This window comes from Hemiscyllium ocellatum, chromosome 5 (genome assembly GCF_020745735.1).
Source record: "Hemiscyllium ocellatum isolate sHemOce1 chromosome 5, sHemOce1.pat.X.cur, whole genome shotgun sequence".
NCBI lineage: Eukaryota > Metazoa > Chordata > Chondrichthyes > Orectolobiformes > Hemiscylliidae > Hemiscyllium > Hemiscyllium ocellatum.
In genome coordinates this window covers 92,714,162-92,737,623 of record NC_083405.1, presented here as the reverse complement: position 1 = coordinate 92,737,623, position 23,462 = coordinate 92,714,162, and the positions used below count along the sequence as shown (strand labels likewise).

Sequence of the window (23,462 nt, the reverse complement as noted above, 5' to 3'; positions counted from 1 at the left end):
AAGTTTTGGATGAAAGCAAAAATCAATGTTGATGCAATGTTTTGCAAAGAAAGCAGCACCTTTAAAACCCAGGGTGCAAGCCATCGGCACAAGGTGACTTAACTACCCCAGGTTTAGCTCATCTTTCCAGTACGACCTCCCTTTAAGATATTCACTATCACTTGTCTCCACTAACTCGGCTTCTTAGAATTTTTTTTTCTGAGAATCCCTACAGAGTGGAAACAGGCCCTTCAGCCCCAACAAGTACACATCGACTCTCCAAAAAGTATCCCACCCAGACCTATTACCCTATATTTTCCCCTGACCAACACACCTAACCTACACACCCCTGAACACTATAGGCAATTTAGCTTGGCCAATTCACCTAACCTGCACATCTTTGAACTGTGGAAGTAAACCCACAAAGGCACGGAGAGAAGGTGCAAAGTCCACAGACAGTTGCACAAAGTTCGAATCGAACCCAGGTCCCTGGTGTTGTGAGGCAGCAGTGCTAACACTGAGCCACCAAGCCACTCCTTTCTAACTGCACTTTGTCAAATTTCAGTTTTGCAAACATAAATAGGGGGAAAAAAAACTAATCAAATATTCAAGCTTAATCCTGCACTGCTAAACATATTATTACCTTCTTTATTGAAAATCATCCACCTTCAACTACCCAATTACTATTTACTGGTTAAAAACCTTTTGGGCTCCTTTTAATATTGACTCCTATTCTGGCTTCACTTTTTTTTTGCCAGTCTTATGTTCCTTGTCACCTCCTTAACATATTATTATGTTTGATCCAGTTTTAATTTGAAGAACTCACCTGACTTGCATCATACACCCTCTTTCTGTTTCATCACAATTACTTCTCCATCACCACCAAGCAGCTAACATTTTTGGAACAAAAGATGAAAAATAAGGGACATACTTGGTGTGTACTTGAAATATCCCTTCCTCAGAAATCACCCACTGATCCAGCACAGCCTCAGTTTCCATTTTACCCTGGCAAGATCATTCCTCAGCCTGATTAAAAAAGGGCTACACTATTAAAACTAGCACACTTATTCCTGCAGCAGACCATACAAATATTGGTTGATAATTCTGTTGCCACGTAAAGGATGAACATTTTCAAAATATAAATTCAGTAGACCAAAGCGTAGACATCGCTATCCAACAAAATGAACTAAAGGCATCGCTACTGTTCAGCTTCAAAATAATCTGGTTTATGAAAACCAATAAAACATAAAATGTAAGTTTAATTTTCAGTTTGCATCAGTTTTCACAGTAGAGAACACTAGTACAATCCCAGTAGTAGAGATTACAGAAATGGTGAAAAACTTAGAACAATCACCACCACTACGGAAAAAAGGACTGAGCAAACTGTTGGGCTTGAAGGCAAACAAGACCCCGGGGACTAATGGCCTACATCCTAGGGTAAAAGAGGAAATGGCAGCAGAGATCGTGGAGCCACTGGTTAAAATATTTCAAAATTCCCTGGTTGCAAGGAAAGGCTCCTGTGCTTTGGAAAAATGCAAATACAACACCCTTATTCAAAAATAGAGGCAGAAAGTAGGAAATTATAGACCAATTCGTTAAACATGCGTCATTGGGAAATTGATACAATCTATTAAGGAAGTAATAACAAGACATTTGTAAAGTCAAAAAGCAATCCACAGAGTCTGCATGCTTTTGAGGAGGATGTACCATGTTTGACTAACTTGCTAGAATTCTTCGAAGATGTAATAAACAAAGTGGATAATGGAGATTCTATAGATCTACAGTACAACTGAACTTCTAGAAGGCTTCTGATAAGGTGCCACACAAAAGATTAGTACTTAAGCTAAGATCATATGGGGTTGGGGTCATTTTATTAGCTTAGATCAAATGTTGTCTGTTAGTTAGCCAAGCTAAGAGTTGAGATAACTGGGTTTTTTTTCTGACTGGCAAGATCTAACTAGTGGGGTGCCACAGGGTTCAGTCTTTGTGGCTTAAGTGTATAATCCCCAGCCACAATAAAGAAATTTATTAATGTATATCGATAGGTTATGCGGATGGGCCAAATGTGACAGACGACGTTTAATCTGGATAAGCGAGAGATTCTCTATTTTGATCAGAGGAACAGAAAGACAACTTATTTCAGAGTGCTTCGGTGCAAAGGTCAGGGTGTACTCATGCACAAGTTGCAGAAATCTAGTACATAGATGCAGCAGATAATAAGGAAGGCAAATGGAATTTTGGAATTTATTGCAAGAGGAACAGAATATGAAAATAGGGAAGCGTGGCTGCAAATTGTACAAGATAATAGTGAACCAGCAGCTGGAGTACTGCAGACAATTTTCGCCACCTTACTAAGGAGGGATGGGATTGCGTTACAGGCAGTTCAGGGAAGGTTTCCTAGATTGATTCCAGAGGTGAGGAGTTTGGCTTATGAAGAGATTATGCAGTTTAGACCTATAGCCTCTGGAGTTTAGAAGAATGAGAGGAGAAGAGGTATATAAAGATGCAAAGATATGGAATACTGGGGTTCCTTAAAAACTGAAATAAAATCTTATATTACACAGTAAATACTAGGATAACTCAAAGCTATTACAGCTATTAACTTTTCAAACTTCTGACATATGAAAACAAAAAGGAAGAATTACAAAAAGCAGAAGTTACAATGCCCAAGGCTAGCATCAATAATTTATCTGGTGCCAAAATACACCCTATTATTAGTGTGCTGTTTGTGAAAATAAGCTTAGAAAGACAGGTTAACTAACTCAGAGTAGGGCGGGTAAAGGGACAGCAATCATCCAAGGAGAAGAGTGGTTGTCCCATAGCTCATGGGCAAAAGGGTTCAGGCAATTGATTGGCACAGACAATAACCTGCTAGGAAAAAGTGAGAACTGCAGATGCTGGGGGTCAGAGCTTAAAAATGTGTTGCTGGAAAAGCGCAGCAGGTCAGGCAGCATTAAAGGAGAATCGACATTTCGGGCATAAGCCCTTCTTCAGGGCTTATGCCCGAAAAGTCGATTCTCCTTCTCCTTTGATGCTGCCTGACCTGCTGCGCTTTTCCAGCAACACATTTTTAAGCACAGACAATAACCTGCCCCAAGTAATATGATATAACAATAAGTACTGGTAGACAGAAAAAAAATCCAGGATAGGAGGTAATCGAGGTGCCTGTAAGGATGAGGCTGAGAGAGAAAACACATCTATAGTGGAAAGCTGTGCAGGGGCCAAGAGTGTTCATTAGCCAGATTCCAAGCTGGAGTAACCATGCCAGGGTTACGTCAAATCCACAATGGAGGATCTGCACAGGAATCAAAAATGGAGTAGAGCCAGGCAAAGGGGAGTTTCTCCCAGAGAGCATATCTCAATCAAGCTCATCTTTTAGATAGCAGTTATCAAGGCAGACAGTGGACAGATCAGAATAAAAGGAAAAAAACACAAAGGCCTTGGCTAGAGAGCAGGTTTGTCCCCCTACTCAAGACAAATTTAACAAGTCAAATATTCCAAGCTGAGACCCTGTTTGTACTCCGGTATCAGTGAATCATTCCCAAATACCATGGTTCTTTATTTTATTTCAATTTTTAAAAAAAGTATCCTATCTAACTGCTGCTTTTTCAACTTATAAATCAACAACTGCCTAACTGCGATTCCAAATCTTCCAACAAAGGGGATTGACAAAGTAGACCTAGAGAGAATGTTTCCTCATATGTGGGACTACCTGGAACGAGAGGGGATTGTTTTAAATCGAACACTGCTTACCCTTAAATGAAATGTAAAGAGAAATTACTTTTCCCAAAAGATCGTGAAACTGTGGAATTCACTACCCAGAGAGTGGTGGATGCTGGGACACTGAGTAAATTTGAGGAGGAGATAGACAGGTGTTTAATTAGTAATGGGTTGAAAGGTTATGGAGTGCAGGCAGGAAAGTGCTGAAGATGAAATTAAAATCAGCTGAATACCTGAACACACAATACAAATATAATACCATATTAAATTCAGAAATGAAAATTGGATTTCTTGCAAAAAGAAAGTAGGAAGGCAATGAATAATATTTTAAAAGTTTCAGATGCTGCAACTCCTATTAATGATTATTCAAAGAATCAAATGCAAAATATGAAAAATTTTAATGCACTTAAATGAAGTTATCTAGACTTCTGCTCAGCTGTCCATTTACTATTTCAAAACCTACAATTTACCTTTTTCTAAATTATCCTGAGTTTAACAGGACTAAAATGTAGACCAAGAGAATTTGCAGCTGCATGTTGCTGTTTAAAATAATACATGAAAGACACATAATAAATATTGGTTGAGCTGATTGACAAAAGGCTACTGTGAACAAACAGAACCAAAGCCCAGGAATTGAAGGCAAAATGAAAAATGAATATTAGGTCCAACATAAATGTGGTTTATTCCTGTAAGCGATCATACCTCTACATTGCACCATAACAGTCACCTCAAAATAATTAAGTGCATGCAAGAGACTGTAACAGGCAATTCAATATAAATGCAACTATTTAACATGCACATTTTATTGTGTTAAACACCTTCAAAATTACAGACAAAGTTCAAGTAAATTCTGAAGGTTAAGCTATTCCATAATAACTCTATTGCTTTTAACACTATTTTAACCCCACCTTAAACCCTGAAGTGAACCACACGTGACAATCTCTTAGATAGTATCAATCTTAAATGTGATTCTAGACAACAATCTATAGGGGCCATATCAGCCATGACACTTAAATCCAACATACTGAAATCTCGCCAACCTAGATATCCATTGTTCAGAAACACCAGTTGAGAGATTTTTGTTTAACAGACCCAAGCAACTCATGCATTTGCCACAAAACATTTTAGGCATATGTAGCAGCTGAGCAGTAAAAGTACATACGACTGCTGAAAAGAGACTAAATATTTTGTTTTGCAGTTGACATCAATTGAAATCTACAGTTTAAATTCTGTAGTTGCTAGCCTTAAGCAGTTTTTGTTAAAAAAAGGTTTGAGTGAAAGAGATGAAGTAGTAGCGAAACTGGGTTCTCATTAAGTGAATCAGATAGGTCATACATATGTAACCAACCTGGTGCAACTTAGCACTTGAGTGCAACTTACAACAGAATGTAGAGTTAAGTGGATGAAGAGAAGGGAGTGTTCTGTTCCTTTTGCCTAAACATTTTCAATCTCAGTTAACCGATTCCTGCTCTGCGAAAGTAGAACTTGATTAATTGGGGAGTTATCAGTAAACGACCAAGTACGGGGACGGTAAACACGAGGGGACACAACTTTAAAGTGAGGGGAGTTAGGTAGAAGACAGATGTCAGAGGTAGTTTCTTTCCTCAGAGAGTAGTATGGGTATGGAATGCTTTGCCTGCAATGGTAGTAGATTTGCCAAGTTTAAGTGCATTTAAGTCATCATTGGACAGGCATATGGACGTACACGGAATACGTAGGTGGGATGGGCTTCAGATTAGTATGACAGGGCGGCACGACATCGAGGGGCGAAGGGCCTGTACTGCGCTGTAATGTTCTATGTTCTTCCTAAGGCTCAAAGGAGCACAGCAGCTGGTGGGAAAGGCAATAAAATTTATATAACTACAACCAAACATAAAGTTGACTACTGTAATAACTTGAAGTTTAACTGTAAAGGGAACATCAGATGTCATTGAACATCAAACCAGAACCACTACTTGTGCTATACATAGGCAAGCCCCAGCCAGGCCAGTTCTACAGACCCATCCCTGGATCTGCTTTATAGTTACTTCATTAGCAACCTGTTCAAAAACATTATTACACTCCTCTGGAACAAATAGGATTTGAACTCAGCCCACAGGTAGGGACAGTACCACTGTACCGTAACGCCCTTGAGTCTGCGTTTTTTTAAAAAAGACCTGAAGTGGTCTTACATACACTGAACATTTTCTCCCCCACCAAACTACAACAACTAAAAACTATTAACTGTCACCAGTAACACACCTGTGCAAGTAATTGGATATTTACATGCAAAGCCCATTACAGGCAATGCAAACCAAAGTGAGGGAAGGTAGGAAGAACGGAAAGGGCCAAGACAAAAATGGAGTCGGGGAAATAAAGCACTGCGTGTCCCACAATACCCAGCCTCTCTCCAAAGGCTTCAACAGCTTGGTCTGCTTTGTAAGACTCTATGGCGGCATAGAAAATAGATGAACTCAGTGCAAATAGATATTAATGATCTGGATAGCTGTAAAAGAGACATGGAGACAGAATGCCATGGACTGAGCGCTGAATCTTGAAGAATACAAGGTATTTAGCAAATGAAAGAGAAGTAGGATAAAGTGAAGGGCAGCTTGGTTTGTTAATTAGCATATTAGCAGCATAGAGAGATGTCCTAAATTTAAAGAAACCCATGACATGGAAACAATATGGGTAATGATATTTAATCATCCATTAAAGGTCCAAAGGGACATCGGAGATCTGACGGAACATTGACAGATGATGATAGACCAATTAGGGATTAATTGGGTGAGGATTGATTGTATGAAGACTGGCCAGGTAGTTGACCAGTCTTGGGTTACAGGAGGATATAAACAGATTATCAGATGGGCAGATCAATGACAGATGAAATTTAACACTGATAAGTAGTAACAAGACATGGGAGCACTTAATGAATGGCAGGACACTAAGAAGCTGAGGTATACAATGTTACAAGGGGCATAGACAGGGTGGGCAGAAAGTTCCCCTTAATTAAAAAGTCAGTAACAAGGGGCATGATTTTAAGCTGAAACACTTAGAGGGGATTTGAAGAAATTTCCCTTCATCCAGAGGGTGGTGGGAGTCTGGAAGGCACTGTCTTGGAGGTAGTTGAGGCAGGAAACTTCAGTCTTTATATGTACTTGGATGAGTGCTCAAAACGTCATAACATTCAAGGTTGTGGGCCAAGTGCTGGAAAGTGGAGAGTTAAGTGTATTTTGTTGTTGCAGATCCAACTGGCTTAAGGAGCACTTTTGCACTGTATGACTCTATACAAATATGGGAAGCTAATATTAGGTACAAAATCCTTTAATCAGAAATTCAAAAATCCAAAAAGCTCCGAAATCAATTTTTTTCCCTGGAGTGTGGAGCGTCATTTTTTCGTGAAAATATGTGACTCAAATCCACAGCCACTTGAATCATGTCACTCAGATGTGATGTGGCAGCGTGGCCCAGCACTAGTAGGTGCCAATTGTATATCAGCACTCACACTATTCACACACGTCTGCTGTTAGGTAATTTTTTTTGTTTATTTCATTGTGAAAATGTCATTTCTTCTGAAAGATTCTGAATTCCAAAAAACAACTGACATTTCAGATAAAGGACCTGTAGTGGTGTGAGAGTTTCATGCAACATGGTTTAAAAAAAAGCAACTCTCACCAAATGCCTCAACTTGGACTTCAAGTCCAATTATTTTCTTGTGCACAGCAATGAAGGCAAAAGTTCACTTGTAGAAGTGGTGTACAGGTCTCCTAACAGTAACCACATAGAAGGAAGACATAATGAGAGCTTGTTAGAAAAGTATTAATAATCATAAAAGATATTAATATGCATATTGTCTGGAAAAGTCAAAGGGATTAAAGGTAGCCTAGATGAGCATTTCATGGAATGTTTTCATGACAGTTTATGAGAACAGCATGCTCTGGAGCTAACCTGAGAGCAAGCAATATTGCATAATAACCAATGACACAAGCTTAATGAATGATCTCAGTGAATGCACTCATATTTTGTAGCAACCACAATACGATTGAATTTGCATTATGTTTGAGGGATAGGGGACTGGGTTCAAGACTGCCTTTTAAATTTTTTTTAAAATGGCATCTGAGGGCATGAATGCACAGCTGTCAAAAGTGAATTGGCACGTTAGTAGAAATGCAGTGGCAAGCACTTAAGGGGATATTTCAAACTAGATACATTCCAACAGACTGCCCATTTGTGGTTAACTAAGAACATAAAAGATTGTATGGTTTTTCTTTTAATTTCATACTATGTGCAAATATAGTGGTAGGTCAGAAGTTTGGACAAATTATAAAAATAAAGTCACCCAAAAAAATTAATGAGATAAAATTTGAGGGAAAACCAACTAGAAATAAACAGATTGTTGAGTTTCTATTAATATCAGGTGTGGCAGTCTAGCAGTTAAGTGTTCGCTCAGAGTCCTCATGGTTCCCAGTTCAAATCCAGTTTTAGTAAAAGGAATACTTCAGCTTCAAACAGTTAAGAGGCATCTGGATGGGTTTACGAATAGGAAGGGTTTAGAGGGATACGAGCCAAATGCTAGCAAATGGGACTAAATTAATTTAGTATATCTGGTCAGCATGAACACATTGAACCAAAAGCTATCTCATATCCCCTTTCTGCCCTCCTGATTTCCCCAAGTATACTCCTACTGCCCATCCACTCCTCTAGGGGTTCACTCAATCCCTGCTGCCTATACCTGACATGCGCCTCCTTTTTCTTGACCAGAACCTCAATTCTCTAGTCACCCAGCATTCCCTAACAGCCAAAACTGTCCCTGGACTCATTATCTCATTTTTTAAGGCTTCCCACTTTCCAGCCATCCCTCTACCTGCAAAAAATCCAGGAAGAAGCTGTAGTAGTTTGGCACACCGACCTTTACACCGCTGAGGCTAAACGCCAGCTCGCGGATACCTCCTCCTACTGCTCCCTTCACCATGACCCCATCTCCCATCACCAAACCATCATCTCCCAGACCATCCATAACCTCATCACCTCAGGGGATCTCCCATCCACCGCCTCCAACCTCATAGTCCCACAACCCCGCACCGCCCATTTCTACCTCCTGCCCAAAATCCACAAACCTGACTGCCCCAGCCGACCCATTGTCTCAGCATGCTCCTGCCCCGCCAAACTCATCTCTGCATACCTCGACACGGTCCTGTCCCCCTTAGTCCAAGAACTCCCCACCTACGTTCGGGACACCACCCACGCCCTCCACCTCCTCCATGATTTTCGCTTCCCCGGTCCCCAACGCTTTATCTTCACCATGGACATCCAGTTCCTGTACACCTCCATCACGAAGGACTCAAAGCCCTCCACTTCTTCCTTTCCCACCGTACCACCAGTACCCTTCCACTGACACCCTCCTTCAACTGACTGAACTGGTCCTCATCCTGAACAACTTCTCTTTCCAATCCTCCCACTTCCTCCAAACCAAAGGAGTAGCCATGGGCACCCGCATGGGCCCAAACTACGCCTGCCTCTTCATAGGATATGTGGAACAGCCCATCTTCCACAGCTACACAGGCACCACCTCCCACCTTTTCCTCCGCTACATCGATGACTGTATCGGCGCTGCCTCGTGCTCCCATGAGATTGAACAGTTCATCCACTTTACAACACCTTCCACCCCGACCTCAAATTTACCTAGACCGTCTCAGACTCCTCTTTCCCCTTCCTAGACCTCTCCATTTCTATCTTGGGCGACCAAATCAACACGGACATTTACTATAAACCGACTGACTCCCACAGCTACCTAGACTACACCTCCTCCCACTCTGCCCCCTGTAAAAATGCCATCCCATATTCCCAATTCCTTTGTCTCCGCCGCATCTGCTCCCAGGAGGGCCAGTTCCAATACCGAACAACCCAGATGGCCTCCTTCTTCAAAGACCGCAATTTCCCCCCAGACGTGATCAACTATGCTCTCCACCGCATCTCCTCCATTTCCCCCTCCTCCGCCCTGGAGCCCCACCCCTCCAATCGCCACCAAGACAGAACCCCACTGGTCCTCACGTACCACCCCACCAACCTCCATATACATCATATCATCTGTTGTCATTTCAGCCACCTCCAAACGGACCCCACCACCAGGGATATATTTCCCTCCCCTATCAGCGTTCCGAAAAGACCACTCTCTCCCCGTGACTCCCTTGTCAGGTCCACACACCCACCAACCCTACCTTCACTCTCAGCACCTTCCCCTGCAACTGCAAGAAATGCAAAACTTGCGCCCACACCTTCCCCCTCACTTCCCTCCAAGGCCCAAGGGATCCTTCCATACCTGCCACAAATTCACCTGCACCTCCACACAAAATCATTTACTGCATCCGCTGCATCCGATGTGGCCTCCTCTATATTGGGGAGACAGGCCGCCTACTTGCGGAACGTTTCAGAGACCACCTCTGGGATACCCGCACCAACCAACCCAACCACCCCGTGGCTCAACACTAACTCCCCCTCACACTCCAAGGACATGCAGGTCCTTGGACTCTTCCATCGCCAGACCATAGCAACATGACGGCTGGAGGAAGAGCACCTCGTCTTCTGCCTAGGAATCCTCCAACCACAAGGGACGAACTCAGATTTCTCCAGTTTCCTCATTTCCCCTCCCCCCACCTTGTCTCCGTCCCAACCCTCGAATTCAGCACTGCCTTCCTAATCTGCAATCTTCTTCCTGACGTCTCCACCCCCACCCCCACTCCAGCGTATCACCCTTACCTTGACCTCCTTCCACCTATCGCATTTCCAACGCCCCTTCCCCAAGTCACTCCTCCCTACCTTTTATCTTAGCCTGCTTGGCACACACTCTTCATTCCTGGAGAAGGGCTCATGCCTGGAATGTCGATTCTCCTGCTCCTTGGATGCTGCCTGACCTGCTTCGCTTTCCAGCAACACATTTTCAGCTATGATCTCCAGCATCTGCAGTCCTCACTTTCTCCTTGAATCCACTGAGTTGAGAAGAACAAGCGGTAATTTGACCAAAACATGAAATTATGAGGGGGGCTTCACAGAGTAAATGTGAAGAGAATGTCCTTTTATGAGAGAATTTAGAACTTGTTTAAAAATCAAGAGTCACCCTCTTAAAAATAAACTAGGCAATTTCTTTTTTTTAAAAAATGGTCACATCTTTGAAACTCGCTCCTTGAAAAAGTGATGGAAGCAAAGTCCTTGAACATTTCTAAGACAAAAATAGATAGATTAGGCAACGGGTTGGAAGTTATTGAGGTAGGTTAGATTGTGGCTTTGAATTTGCAATAAAATCAGCCATGATCTTATTACATAAGAAAACAAACTTAGGGAGCTAAATGGTCTACCCACACCTTGCACTCCCACCTCATCACCCACCATTTCATATTTAATTCATTGCTGGACACAGTATTTTGGGAAATACAATTTTTATTAGTAGTAAAAATGTTAAAAAATTTTAAGGTGCATTTATATAATGCAAGGGTTGTTAACCCACAGTAGTCAGTAGCACTAGTTGCTGACAGGCACTTTCTTCTATGCCCCTCCCAATTACTGGTGAACTGGAGGTGTTCAGAAGCATCTGTCCAGTTGAATTATAATTGGTAATTTTTCAGTTATGCATAGTACTTTAGATGTAGAAATATTGAATGAGGTATTTGGATATGCAAAACAATTTTTTACTGCCTTTATAATGTTTTAACACTATTTTATGTTTCAGGTAAATATTTATACCTACCTTTCCACTCTCTCACTTTTGGTCAGTTACTCAATAATCCAGAAATGATCCAGTTCTAAGCATTCTGAACCGCAGGGGTTACAGTGTACTATCTTAGGACGCCTGCATTATAAATCAATCATTGTATCATTCCTGTCCTTTGAGCAGATCACAGCCAGCCACCTGGGCACCTCTGACCAGAAGTGACAGCTCATGGGCTTCATCTCCTTGTCTCATTGTCTAAGCATTACCTTGTGGGCAGACTGCAGAATGACAGTATCTTTGTGCACAAACTCCCAACAAGGATCACTGGTTACTGATCAGGAACAGAAAATCACAACAGTTTCCACTCAAACATCTCAAGGACAAATGTACCCTTCGGAGTATCCAATCTATGAACAAACCATACAGACTGAAGATGAAACAAATTTTAGAACCATCCAGACTCGCATCAACTACCCATCATATTAATTATATCTAGGGCAGAGCGATGTCCAAGAACAATGATTCTAAAAACGTAAGACTACAAACCTAAGAGTTCAGAAATGTTGTAACAGTTGGAGAGAGACTCACTGACATGAAGTAACTCAAACCTATGACCTTTGATGTCAGATAAAACTTTAAAAAATTGTCTTACAGTACAGGTGGAATTTCTCTTAGTGGCCAGGAAAATTCATTTTTACAATAAAAAGATAATTTCCCAACATTATACATTTCTAACGGTTCCTGGAAGACAAATTCTGCAATATGCTCACAAGAGAACACGTAGCTGATCAGGCAAAGAGATAGGGCTCAAGAGACACTCACTTCTGGTCAAAGGCACCCACATATCCAGGCATGATCTGCTCCAAGGACAGCAGCAGATTGGGAGCTTGACTGGAACAGTACAATTATCAATCTGTAATGAAAGTGGCCAAATGAAAGCTAAGGAGACCACGTACATCCTTTGCAGAAGCTCAAAAATTCATTTGTTCTTGATTTTCAGTACAAATACTGACAAAAGCAGAGTCTCACTATTCTGGGGTTCAAATTTAGTGTTATGAAACCTAGTACAGGAATAACTGGCTGCCATGTGTTCATAGTGAAATTGCTTTTTGATCCTTCAATGTTAGCTCTTCCGATCATCGTGAAGCAAAATTTACCCATCGTTGAATTATTCACCCACTAACAGAGAATGAGAGCTGGGATTAAGATTAACTCATCATTAAACAATATCATTTTACCCTACCAATATATCGTTGCAATAGTAATCTTGTTCAGTAGAAGAGGAAGCAGGTTTAAACAGTCGGTGTGCTTAGCCTAGGAGCTAAATGATGCAACATTACATCTTTGCAATTATGACTGAACACCCTTCAAGTCAGCTGCAAATGTGTTGCTGGTCAAAGCACAGCAGGCCAGGCAGCATCTCAGGAATAGAGAATTCGACGTTTCGAGCATAAGCCCTTCATCCTGATGAAGGGCTTATGCTCGAAACGTCGAATTCTCTATTCCTGAGATGCTGCCTGGCCTGCTGTGCTTTGACCAGCAACACATTTGCAGCTGTGATCTCCAGCATCTGCAGACCTCATTTTTTACCCTTCAAGTCAGAATCACCCTCTTAAACATGATGATTCCCCACACTTTATGGATCCCTGGTTGGCATGGGATGATCAGCACTGGTCTGTGCATAATGCCAGCTTCTTTCCTGTTAACATACATACTTGTGGGGAACCTGGTGCTAAAATTATTAACAGACAACCAGACTCCGGTTCTGGGTTTTTATGTGGCAGAACAGCTATCAACTGCTATAAACAGAAAGTCATCCCAAGCCAAATCTTTAAAAATATTAAGAGGAGTAGGCTTGAGGGGCTGAATAGCTTACTCTGTTCCTAATTCGTATGTTCAGAAGTCTATATGGATTCACTGGCACCAAAAGACGCATCATGAATACAGCTTCCAAGTTACAGTTCATAACAAATCCAGCAGTTTTACATTAGCTAACAAGTGACTTCATGCAGTTTGAGAGTTACAAATCTCAAATTCTGCAGAACTCTTGCAGTTCAATCTCTTACAAGGTAAATATCGGAAACGTATCTTACAAATAATTTCATAGAAAAGGATTCAATCAAATTATTTACAGATATCAGTGACTGAAATGAAGACGACAAAAGGCTAGTGTGCTAAAAAGCAAACATTTCTGAAACTGCCACATAATGAAAATTCTCATTTTAATTCTGTCAGTTCCCTATAGTAGTATAAAGCAATAAAGAACGATATTTCATTAGCTTCTTTGAAATGGTTTCAAAAACAATATATAAAACACATTTACCAATGAAAGTCATGCTTGGCAATACACCATAACTTCTTACTTGAAGTCAATATGCAACGAGGAATTTCAAAATGGAGATGGGTAACTTTAAACTTTATAAATCTTGCAGATGTCTGAAGAGCTACAGTTTCAAGAGGCATAAGTCACAACGTGCCAAACAAGGAAGGAATAAGAAGTAAACTGCTATACCACTACACAAAAGCTTATCCAGTTAGATGTGATAAGACATGGACTTTCTTCAAACATAAGCAAGCAGTCCTGTTGAGCATGCTATAAGATAGGCAACACACAGACAAAATAATATGCTTCAATCACTAACAAAATTGTTAGGGGCAAGGTACACGACAGAGGACTGACAGAATGGGGGAAGAAGGTATTTTTCAGGATGACTGATCAAGTACCTTAGGAGTCAGTGTTAGGACCACAAATATTCATGTTATACATTAACAAATCTGAACAAAGGAACTGAAGGCATTGTTAAATTCTACTCATTCATAGAATGAGGGAATCACTGACTAGGTCAGTATTTATTGCTCATCCCTAATCCACACTGCAGGAATCTAATCTAATCTAATTGCCAAGAGGGCAGTTAAGAGTCAACCACATTGTTGTGGCTCTCAAGTAATATGTAGGCCAGACCAGGTAAGAATTTCCTTTCCTAAAGGACATTAAAGAACCAGGAAGATTTTTCTGACAATGTATTCGTGGTCATTATTAAATTCTTAATTCCAGATTTGTATTGAATTCAAAACTCAACCATCTGCTGTAGTGAGATTCAAACCAGAGGGCCCAGAACATTAGCTAGGTCAACAGTGCAGCAATAATACCACCACGCAGTCACCTCACCCTAGCTAAATTGCTTAATTTGCAGATTACAAAAAGATAGGCAGAGGGAGAGGTAGTTTTGAGGAGGCTGGGAGTGTGCAGAAGGACTTAGACAGGCTAGTTAGAGTTGCAAAGATGTGGCAGCTGGAATACAATGCGAAAGTGTGAGGTTATGAACGTTAGTGTGAAGTAGAGGCACAGACTATTTTATAAATGGGGAAAAGCTTCAGAAATGTGAAGCACAAAGGACCTAGTCCTAGTTCAGGATTCACTTATGGTTAACATGTGGGTGCACAACGAGAATTTATAAGTTAGAATGCACTGATGAGGCTGTATAAGACTCTGGACAGGCCGCATTTGGAATATATTGGGCAGTTTTGGGCCCCATATCTAAGAAAGGATGTCCTGGCTTTGGCAGGGCTCCAGAAAGAGTTCACAAGAATGAACACAGGGATTAAGGGCTTGTCATATGGAGAAGCGGTTGAGGGCTCTGGGCCTGCACCTGATTAATTTCAGAAGGATGAGCGCAGAAGGGGGACAGGACTGACTGAAACCATCAGAATACCGAGAGGCCTGGATAGAGTGGACATGGAGAAGATGTTTCCACTGGTAGGATAGATTGACACGTTAGGTAACAGCATCAAAGTGAAGGCACGGCCCTTTAGAGCTGAAAGAGTTTACTCAGTGAGAGCTGGTTAATTTGAGCAACTCATTGCAGCAGAAGGCTTTGAGGCCTGAGACTGAGACTGAGAGGCTCCTGATTATAAGGAGATCAAAGATTACAGGGAGAAGACAGAAGAATGGGATTGAGAAACAGATCAGCCATGAAGCCATGATCAAATGATGGAGCAGACACATTCTACTCCCATATTTTACGGTCTTGAAAGCCTCAGCACATGTCACTGCAGCCACCTCCTTTTCTGTTTGTTCCCATTTAGTGCAACTGAACTGCGTGTTCAAATCCTAGTCAAAAGTAACTCTTAAAAACCTAGTCTGACACATCCTGTTCATGACCACATCACATGAGCACTTATTAGTTGAATTAATATAGCACTGTAAATCTATACCTGACAATTGTTTTGGAATTGGCCTGTTTGCTCTCTTAACTGAATGTTTATCGAACAAATAAACTTACCAAGCAAACCTAAAGAAGGTTTGTGCGAAGATTTGTAGCTCGGGTGCTTGTTGTTGTTGTTCTGTTCGCCGAGCTGGAAGTTTCTGTTGCAAACGTTTCGTCCCGTGGCTAGGCGACATCATCAGTGCTCTGGAGCCTCCTGCGAAGCGCTTCTTTGATGTTTCTTCCGGTATTTATAGTGGTCTGTCCTTGCCGCTTCCGGGTGTCAGTTTCAGCTGTCCGCTGTAGTGGTTGGTATATTGGGTCCAGGTCGATGTGTTTGTGGATGAATACCATGCCTCTAGGAATTCCCTGGCTGTTCTCTGTCTGGCTTGCCCTATGATAGTAGTGTTTTCCCAATCGAATTCATGTTGCTTGTTGTCTGCGTGTGTGGCTACTAGGGATAGCTGGCCGTGTCGTTTCGTGGCTAGTTGATGTTCATGTATGCGGATTGTTAGCTGTCTTCCTGTTTGTCCTATATAGCGTTTTGTGCAGTCCTTGCATGGTATTTTGTAAACTGCATTAGTTTTGCTCATGTTTGGTATCGGGTTCTTTGTTCTAGTGAGTTGTTGTCTGAGCGTGGCTGTTGGTTTGTGTGCCGTTATGAGTCCTAAGGGTCGCAGTAGTCTGGCTGTCAGTTCTGCGACCCTTAGGACTCATAACGGCACACAAACCAACAGCCACGCTCATACAACAACTCACTAGAACAAAGGACCCGATACCAAACATGAACAAAACTAATGTAGTTTACAAAATACCATGCAAGGACTGCACAAAACACTATATAGGACAAACAGGAAGACAGCTAACAATCTGCATACATGAACATCAACTAGCCACGAAACGACACGACCAGCTATCCCTAGTAGCCACACACGCAGACAACAAGCAACATGAATTCGACTGGGAAAACACTACTATCATAGGGCAAGCCAGACAGAGAACAGCCAGGGAATTCCTAGAGGCATGACATTCATCCACAAACTCCATCAACAGACACATCGACCTGGACCCAATATACCAACCACTACAGCGGACAGCTGAAACTGACACCCGGAAGCGGCAAGGACAGACCACTATAAATACCGGAAGAAACATCAAAGAAGCGCTTTGCAGGAGGCTCCAAAGCACTGGTGATGTCGCCTAGCCAGGGGACGAAACGTTTGCAACAAAAACTTCCAGCTCGGCGAACAGAACCACAACAAACCTAAAGAAGTCAGTGCTTGTCAGAATGGAAAAAGGAAAGGAGAAAAACAAATGATTAGGTTCACCCCTCCCACTTACAGGATCCCAAAGTGTTTTTTAAATCAAAGATATTGTTACAAAAGTAGGGAAATTATTGTGAACCTTTATAAAATGCTGATTTCATCTCAACTTGAGTTCTAAGTTTTGAATTTTGAGCACCACACTTTAGGAAGTGAAGAAAAAGCAAAGGATTGAAAGAAATTATTTCAGTGATGACAGACCTTAGTATATGACATATTGGAGAAACTAGAGCTGTAGAAGCTAAAGCAAAGGAAGCTGAGAGATCTAGCTGGAGGCATTTAAAAATCACAAAAGGTCCGGACAGATTAGATGTGGAGAAGCTACATTCATTGGTGGAAGGGGCGAGAACCTGTGTACGGATTCAAAGTGAACAGAAAAAGAACTAAAAAGGCAACATATAGAATTTTTAAAAAAATATCAGTATTTAGAATGCACTGCTTAAGAACGTGGGAGTCAAATCAATTGAGGCTTCCGAAAGCCAACTGGATAATTATCTGAATGAAAACAAGACTACAGCTAAACGTCAGAGCCAAATCGTCCATGTTGTTGCACAGTGCCAATATAGATATAATGGGCAAAATGACCACCTTCATTCTGTAGCTACTTTAATGATTCATTCATCAAGGAATTATTGTGCTGAGGTGCAATTCTCCCCCAACTCACTTATTTTTGAAGTTTTGAAAATGCCATAAAACTACTCGACTATGAAAGAACCTACAGCCTTGACCCAGTCTTTACCTCAATTTAGAACAGGTACATTCACTGGATAATCAACCCAAAGCATTTTTTTTCTTGGAGAGGTCAGCTGCTGCAGAAGTTCACATTTATTCAGTCAGGAATTAAACGAAGAGTTTTGGCCCAGATTCTATAACACCATAATATTAAAAAAAACTTTACTCATCAAACCACTAAACAGACCAATAATTTAGTTCAACCAAATCCCAGTTATGACATTCTATTTGATTAAAGCAAGCACACAATTGTATTTAGGATTTGCTTTTTAAAACAAAATTCAAAGCTTTGACTAAAAACCTGATCCAGTTTCAAGAATCACTTAATAGTCAATGGTTCTATTGAGAAATGCCTAAAAAAAAAGCAAGCAAATTGCCACATAATTATTCTTCAGATGCAAACTATAATGTGTCCCAAAAAGAAAATTCATGACAAAAAAGTTAGATCTTAAATTTAGATCTCTATGAAATCCCATTTCATATGAGATAGCTGTGCAACTTCTGAAATAGTCTAAGTAATTTCACATGCTGATTACAAACGTTTAAACTACTAACCCTCTTGCACATATCCATGCGAAGCACACTATGCAATCAACATACACACAAGAACAAATAGAAAGAAATTTTACCTAAAATCAGCCACTAGATGGAGTGTAATTTTCAAAATATTCACAATCGTTTTTCAGAAAACATTAAACATGATACTGCTGCATGAAGAACTATAACAGTGATAACAGACTTAGGAATCACTTGAATTTTGATCTAATGTCTATGAATGAGAAACAGAAAATACAAAAAGGAATACCAAACTATTAGGTTTATCCATACAAAATCCCAGCTACTCTCCAAAGCGAATATAACCTTAATAGCACTTCAAAGCATACAGATTCATTCTAGTTATTTCAAATCAATCCGCAACTGAGTTACAATATAGTTTTATGAACACTACATATTCACTCATGACTTTGAACCTAAATGATTGCAAATCATTTCAGAAAATATGTGAATCTAAAAACTCCAAGGTAATAAATCAGACCAAACCTTTTGTACTTAACTAAAGTAGCATTTGATCCCAACTAAAATCCGTTATGCCTATTGACATAGTTAGGTTTTTTTTCAGTTTTAACGGAACAACCACAAGCAGAGCACGACCGCCTTTCAAGGGTAACTGGGGACAGCAATAAATGCTGGCCAGTCAACGCCGCCTACATCCCATGAATGAATAAAAGCAAACTCGATGGGCTGAATGGCCTACTTCTGCGTCTTATGATATAGTGGTCATACAACCATCACTAAACATGCCGTTTGTAATAGGTACACATATTAAAAATGTCGTAAACACAAGTCAACTTAGTCTGTTAAAACAAAGCAACTTACCTCCGTTGTCGGTCCTCTTGAGAGCGCCATCCTTATGAGGACAAAGTTCACATTTCTTGGAAAAAGAAAGGTACAAAAATAAACAAGGACTCTATTCTATACCACATGTAAACTACTGGCGTTCGCTGTCAAGCTGCACTGTCGCTAGAATTAATCACAATCAATTAAGTCACCTAGTATCTGTCATTTATTGAAATCGGTTTCGATTCAAACGCCCAACTTCGTATACTTCAATAAGACCTCACTCTGTATGCATAGCGTCGTAAATTAGCATGCTCCACTTATTTCACCCCCAACTGTGCTGAAAATGTCACTAGCTCTACCCTTTCTACTCCGAAATTAACAATTTGTGCATTTAGCTTGTGAAGCACACGCAAATACCTCTAATACCAACACAACTTAACTAAAACATTAATTACTTTGTTATCTAAGAAAACTGAACACATCAATACCAAAATTAAATGTCGCCGTCCCGACAAAAACAATCTTCAAGCGAAGCCGTTCGCATGAAGACGCAAAAAAAATTTTCAAATTACTACAACTTCGGAGCAATAAAAATTAGACAAACCAAAAGTACATTTAAAAATTGCTTTTCTCTTCGAATCCCACGCCTGAAAATTTGAAGTCATTATTGTCAATACTGAAATAGAATGAGCGCATGTGAACTTCCACCCCAGAAAACATACTGAAAGGGCGATCCTTTGGTTTTGAAAAACAACTCCCTCTTGTAGGTCTGCTAAATCAATGTCGTTGAAGCGCTACCCTACATACTGCAAATAGCAGCACTTCACAGTCTTCCGCATATTTTATTTTCGTCACTTGGGGAGGCCGCTGATCATGTACTGAAAGCACGCAATGATGACGGTCCTGTGCTCCCGACGTGATTGCTCCACCAATCGACACCAGGCGACTGGGGAATTATATAAAAAAATCACATTCGCTGCAAAGTCAGCACGTGAGCCATAATATAGGGGGAAGGGAAGAGAACAAATCACAGCCAGCAATCCCAACATCTTTGTTGTTATGCCAGTGGTCATTTTATCTCAGCCTTTTTACAATCTGTGGCATAAGTTTTGAATCCCTGACTGCAGAGCTGATCAGTCGACATTATGCAGCTACAAAACATTACAGCATATTTCATTTCAAAGCATAATACCACCATGCATCTTCTCCGAGCGAAGAATTTCTATTCAACCAAATTTCCACAAACTACGGTTACGAAATGTAACATTTACTTTGGAACTTAAAAAGGTAATATCAGGTTCTCACGTCGTTGGTAGTGTTGGTCTGCAGCAGTTCGGAGATGCAGTTAAATCAGAGATACAACTCTTACAACCTAAAGGCAAAATCAGACGGTCATGGACTCACCACTCGAGCGGCTCTCTCCTGCGATTCACATTTTCTACAAAACCACGGTCCGGTGGGTACTTGCACAATGCCATAACATGCTGCAATAATAAGGAGAGAAAAAAAACAATCGATCTCTGACAACCTTAAGGTAAACAGATAGCGAACAGTAATCAAGCGGCAGATTAAACAGCATTTTCTTTTACTTGAAAAATATTGGCATATCTTTAGTAGCCTGTTGAAAAAAAAAACCACCTTCTACAGATGCGCAGAAATACATGTAAATAGTGGAAAGCCTGTATGAGAATATATGTAATGCAGACATACTATATACCTCGCGGAAACGAGGTTCAAAACTGATTTATAAAAATTCAATTTGCCATACAAGAGTAGCCAATACTTCGCGTGTCATTTTCAAACTAGAAATCTCAGGATTTTGATTAATACAAATTGAGACATAAGTGTCAAGTTGCCTGTAATTAATCAAATTATAGAAATTAGTTCTCATATTTTCAGAAAATGCGAAGTAAAACTTTCTTTCTAGAAAAGATTTTTCAAAACATCGAGATTGATAATATAATTTTGCTTTTGAGTAAGCACTTTAATTTCAATCACTTCCTTTCAGCCTTCAATATCTCCAGCAATGTTTTTACTTAATCTTGGATTTGATTTTTTTTAAAACAACACAGATGACGTTAGTTTAAGATCGTACTAGTGTCATGGAGTCATCGAGATATACAGCATGGAAACAGACCCTTAGGTCCTACTCATCCATGCCGCCCAGATATTCTTCCTTAATCTAGTCCCATTTGCCAGCATTTGGCCCATATCCCTCCAAACCCTTCCAATTCGTAAATCCATCCAATGTCTTTTAAATGCTAAAATTGTACCAGCCTTCACCATTTCCTCTAGCAGCTCATTCCATACACACTCCGCCCTCAGCGGGAAAAGGTTGCCCCTTAGATCCCTTTCCCTTCTCACCCTGAGGATCTATCATGTGCATCAGCAGCATTTAAAATAACCAACCATGCAAATGTTTATCCCCCAGCCTCCACCAATTTAAACAAAATGGAATAGATCATTTTTAAAAAAAGATACATTTTAAACATTTGTAGAGAAGAACAAAAACATTTTTATAACATGTATTTTGCATTTAGAAGAGCACAAGGGGAAACCATTGCAAAGTTGAGCACGTGCCTGTGTAGCTTTAATTGGCTTTAAAGTCATTCTCTCAAAGCACTTCTCAACATGTACTACAAAATAATTTCCTCATTTTACAGAAGCCATAGCCTGTAAGTTATGTTTTGATTATTAATAATGTGAACCTTCTAAATGGTCAACACTCATGGGAGGGAAATAATATTGCCTTTCCTGAGGTTTCAAGCTTTGGAGATACATTTATTTATATACATTTGCTTGATGGACAGAAAATATAAAAATGCTCCAATTATTGCATCCATTTGTGAAAAAGATGAGAAAAAAAAACTTTTCAGCACCAAGCGACAGAAGGCAATGATGTTGTATTTACTGTGGTCTAAGTTATAGACCATTGCTGCCAAATTTGAGACAACCCCAGTCCCATGAGGCACACATCTTCCTTTACTGATGACACTGACAGGAATAAACAGCAAGCCAAACCACAAATTCTACTCGTACACAGATACATTATCACACAAAATACAAATACACAACACATATTTGCACGTTTAAACAAATTAATGTGGATCTCAGGTTAATGTCTACTTGCACTTTATCTGTACATGCATGTGGGGACAGGTAATGTTTCCTACATGCATGTAAAGGCAGCAAGATTTTTATGTATTTATGTGTATGCACCAAAAAAGCACTCATACATTTCCACGTGGATGCGCAAAGAATCACATGCATGCAAATGTGCAAATAGTGCACATAAAAACAAATCTAAGTGTAAAAACATAAACAAGCATGCACATTTTGATTCAGCAGTCCAAAGACAAAAATACCCAAGTGCACACCAAATGCATAAACACATGCATCTCTGCACAGATGCAAATAATTGAACATCCACCCATTTCGCACCCATGCACAGATTCAAACAGGGGCATTCAAATAAATATGCAAAGGCATATCTACAAATGACAAACAGACATCAACTTGAATACATTTGATGCCTCCAACTGTATCACCATTCCTTCACTGTCACCAGATCAAAATCCTGAAATTCCTTTCCAAACAGTATTGTGGATGTAACTACACACAAGGATTAGTCATTCAGGAAAACTGCTCACTATCGCTTTCTGAATGGCAATTATTGAAACAAAGAATGCTGACTTAGCCAGTGCTGCCTAAATCCCAATGGATGAACAAAAAAATGTCCAAGCCATTTCACAGTAACTTACTTTAAAGTAAAAGTATTTACACATGGCATAATGCATGCAAGTAAAACATGAACATTGACAAATGCTGTACATACTGATGCATACTTGTGTATGAATTATATTATAAACTCAAGTACACATGCAGTTTTTCATAGATTAATACATATATACACATGCAAATTATAAACATGACAAAACAGTGTAATCTTGTCAAACATGTGAAGACAAACACTAAATCATCAATGCTCGTATACGTGAATACAGTATCTGCAGGCATCCATGCATTTTGCTGGAAAAGCATGTCTATTTGATGTATGTGCACTAACATAGGTGAATCAATGAAAACACACATATAGCACACATCATATGTTTATAGATATAGATTCATACAACACAGAAACAGACCCTTTGGTCCAACTCATCCACACTGACCAGACATCCCAATCTCACCTAGTCCCATTTGCCTGTATTTGGCCCATATCTCTCTGAATCCTTGCTATTCGTATACCCATTCAGATGCCTTTTAAAATGTTGTAATTGTATCCATCTCGACCACTGCCTCTGACAGCTCATTCTATATGCGTACCACCCTCTGTGGAAGAAGGTACCCCTGAGGTCTTTTTTTTATAATGTTTCCCCTTTCACCTTAAACCTATACTCTCTAGTTTTGGATTCCCTCAGCCCAAGAAGAATACCTTGACTATTCAACTGATCCATGCCATAGCACTTATCATGTAGG

The 23,462-nt window shown here is 40.3% G+C and overlaps 1 protein-coding gene across 8 annotated transcripts in view; it reads right to left on the bottom strand.

Moving 5' to 3' along the window:
* Window positions 1-23,462, bottom strand: part of mllt10 (MLLT10 histone lysine methyltransferase DOT1L cofactor) — a 454,712-nt gene that overhangs the window by 429,763 nt on the left and 1,487 nt on the right. For 2 of the 8 annotated variants that reach the window (XM_060824984.1, XM_060824989.1), the window contains 2 exons: window positions 20,388-20,467; window positions 19,020-19,074 (listed from right to left, as the gene is read on the bottom strand). In XM_060824984.1, the coding sequence (XP_060680967.1) occupies window positions 19,020-19,074; window positions 20,388-20,467 (135 nt within the window). Of the gene's footprint in view, window positions 1-12,205; window positions 12,297-19,019; window positions 19,075-19,596; window positions 19,657-19,705; window positions 19,771-20,387; window positions 20,468-23,462 lie in introns of those variants that run through there. The other 6 variants (XM_060824985.1, XM_060824992.1, XM_060824986.1 and 3 more) reach the window with 4 other exon arrangements.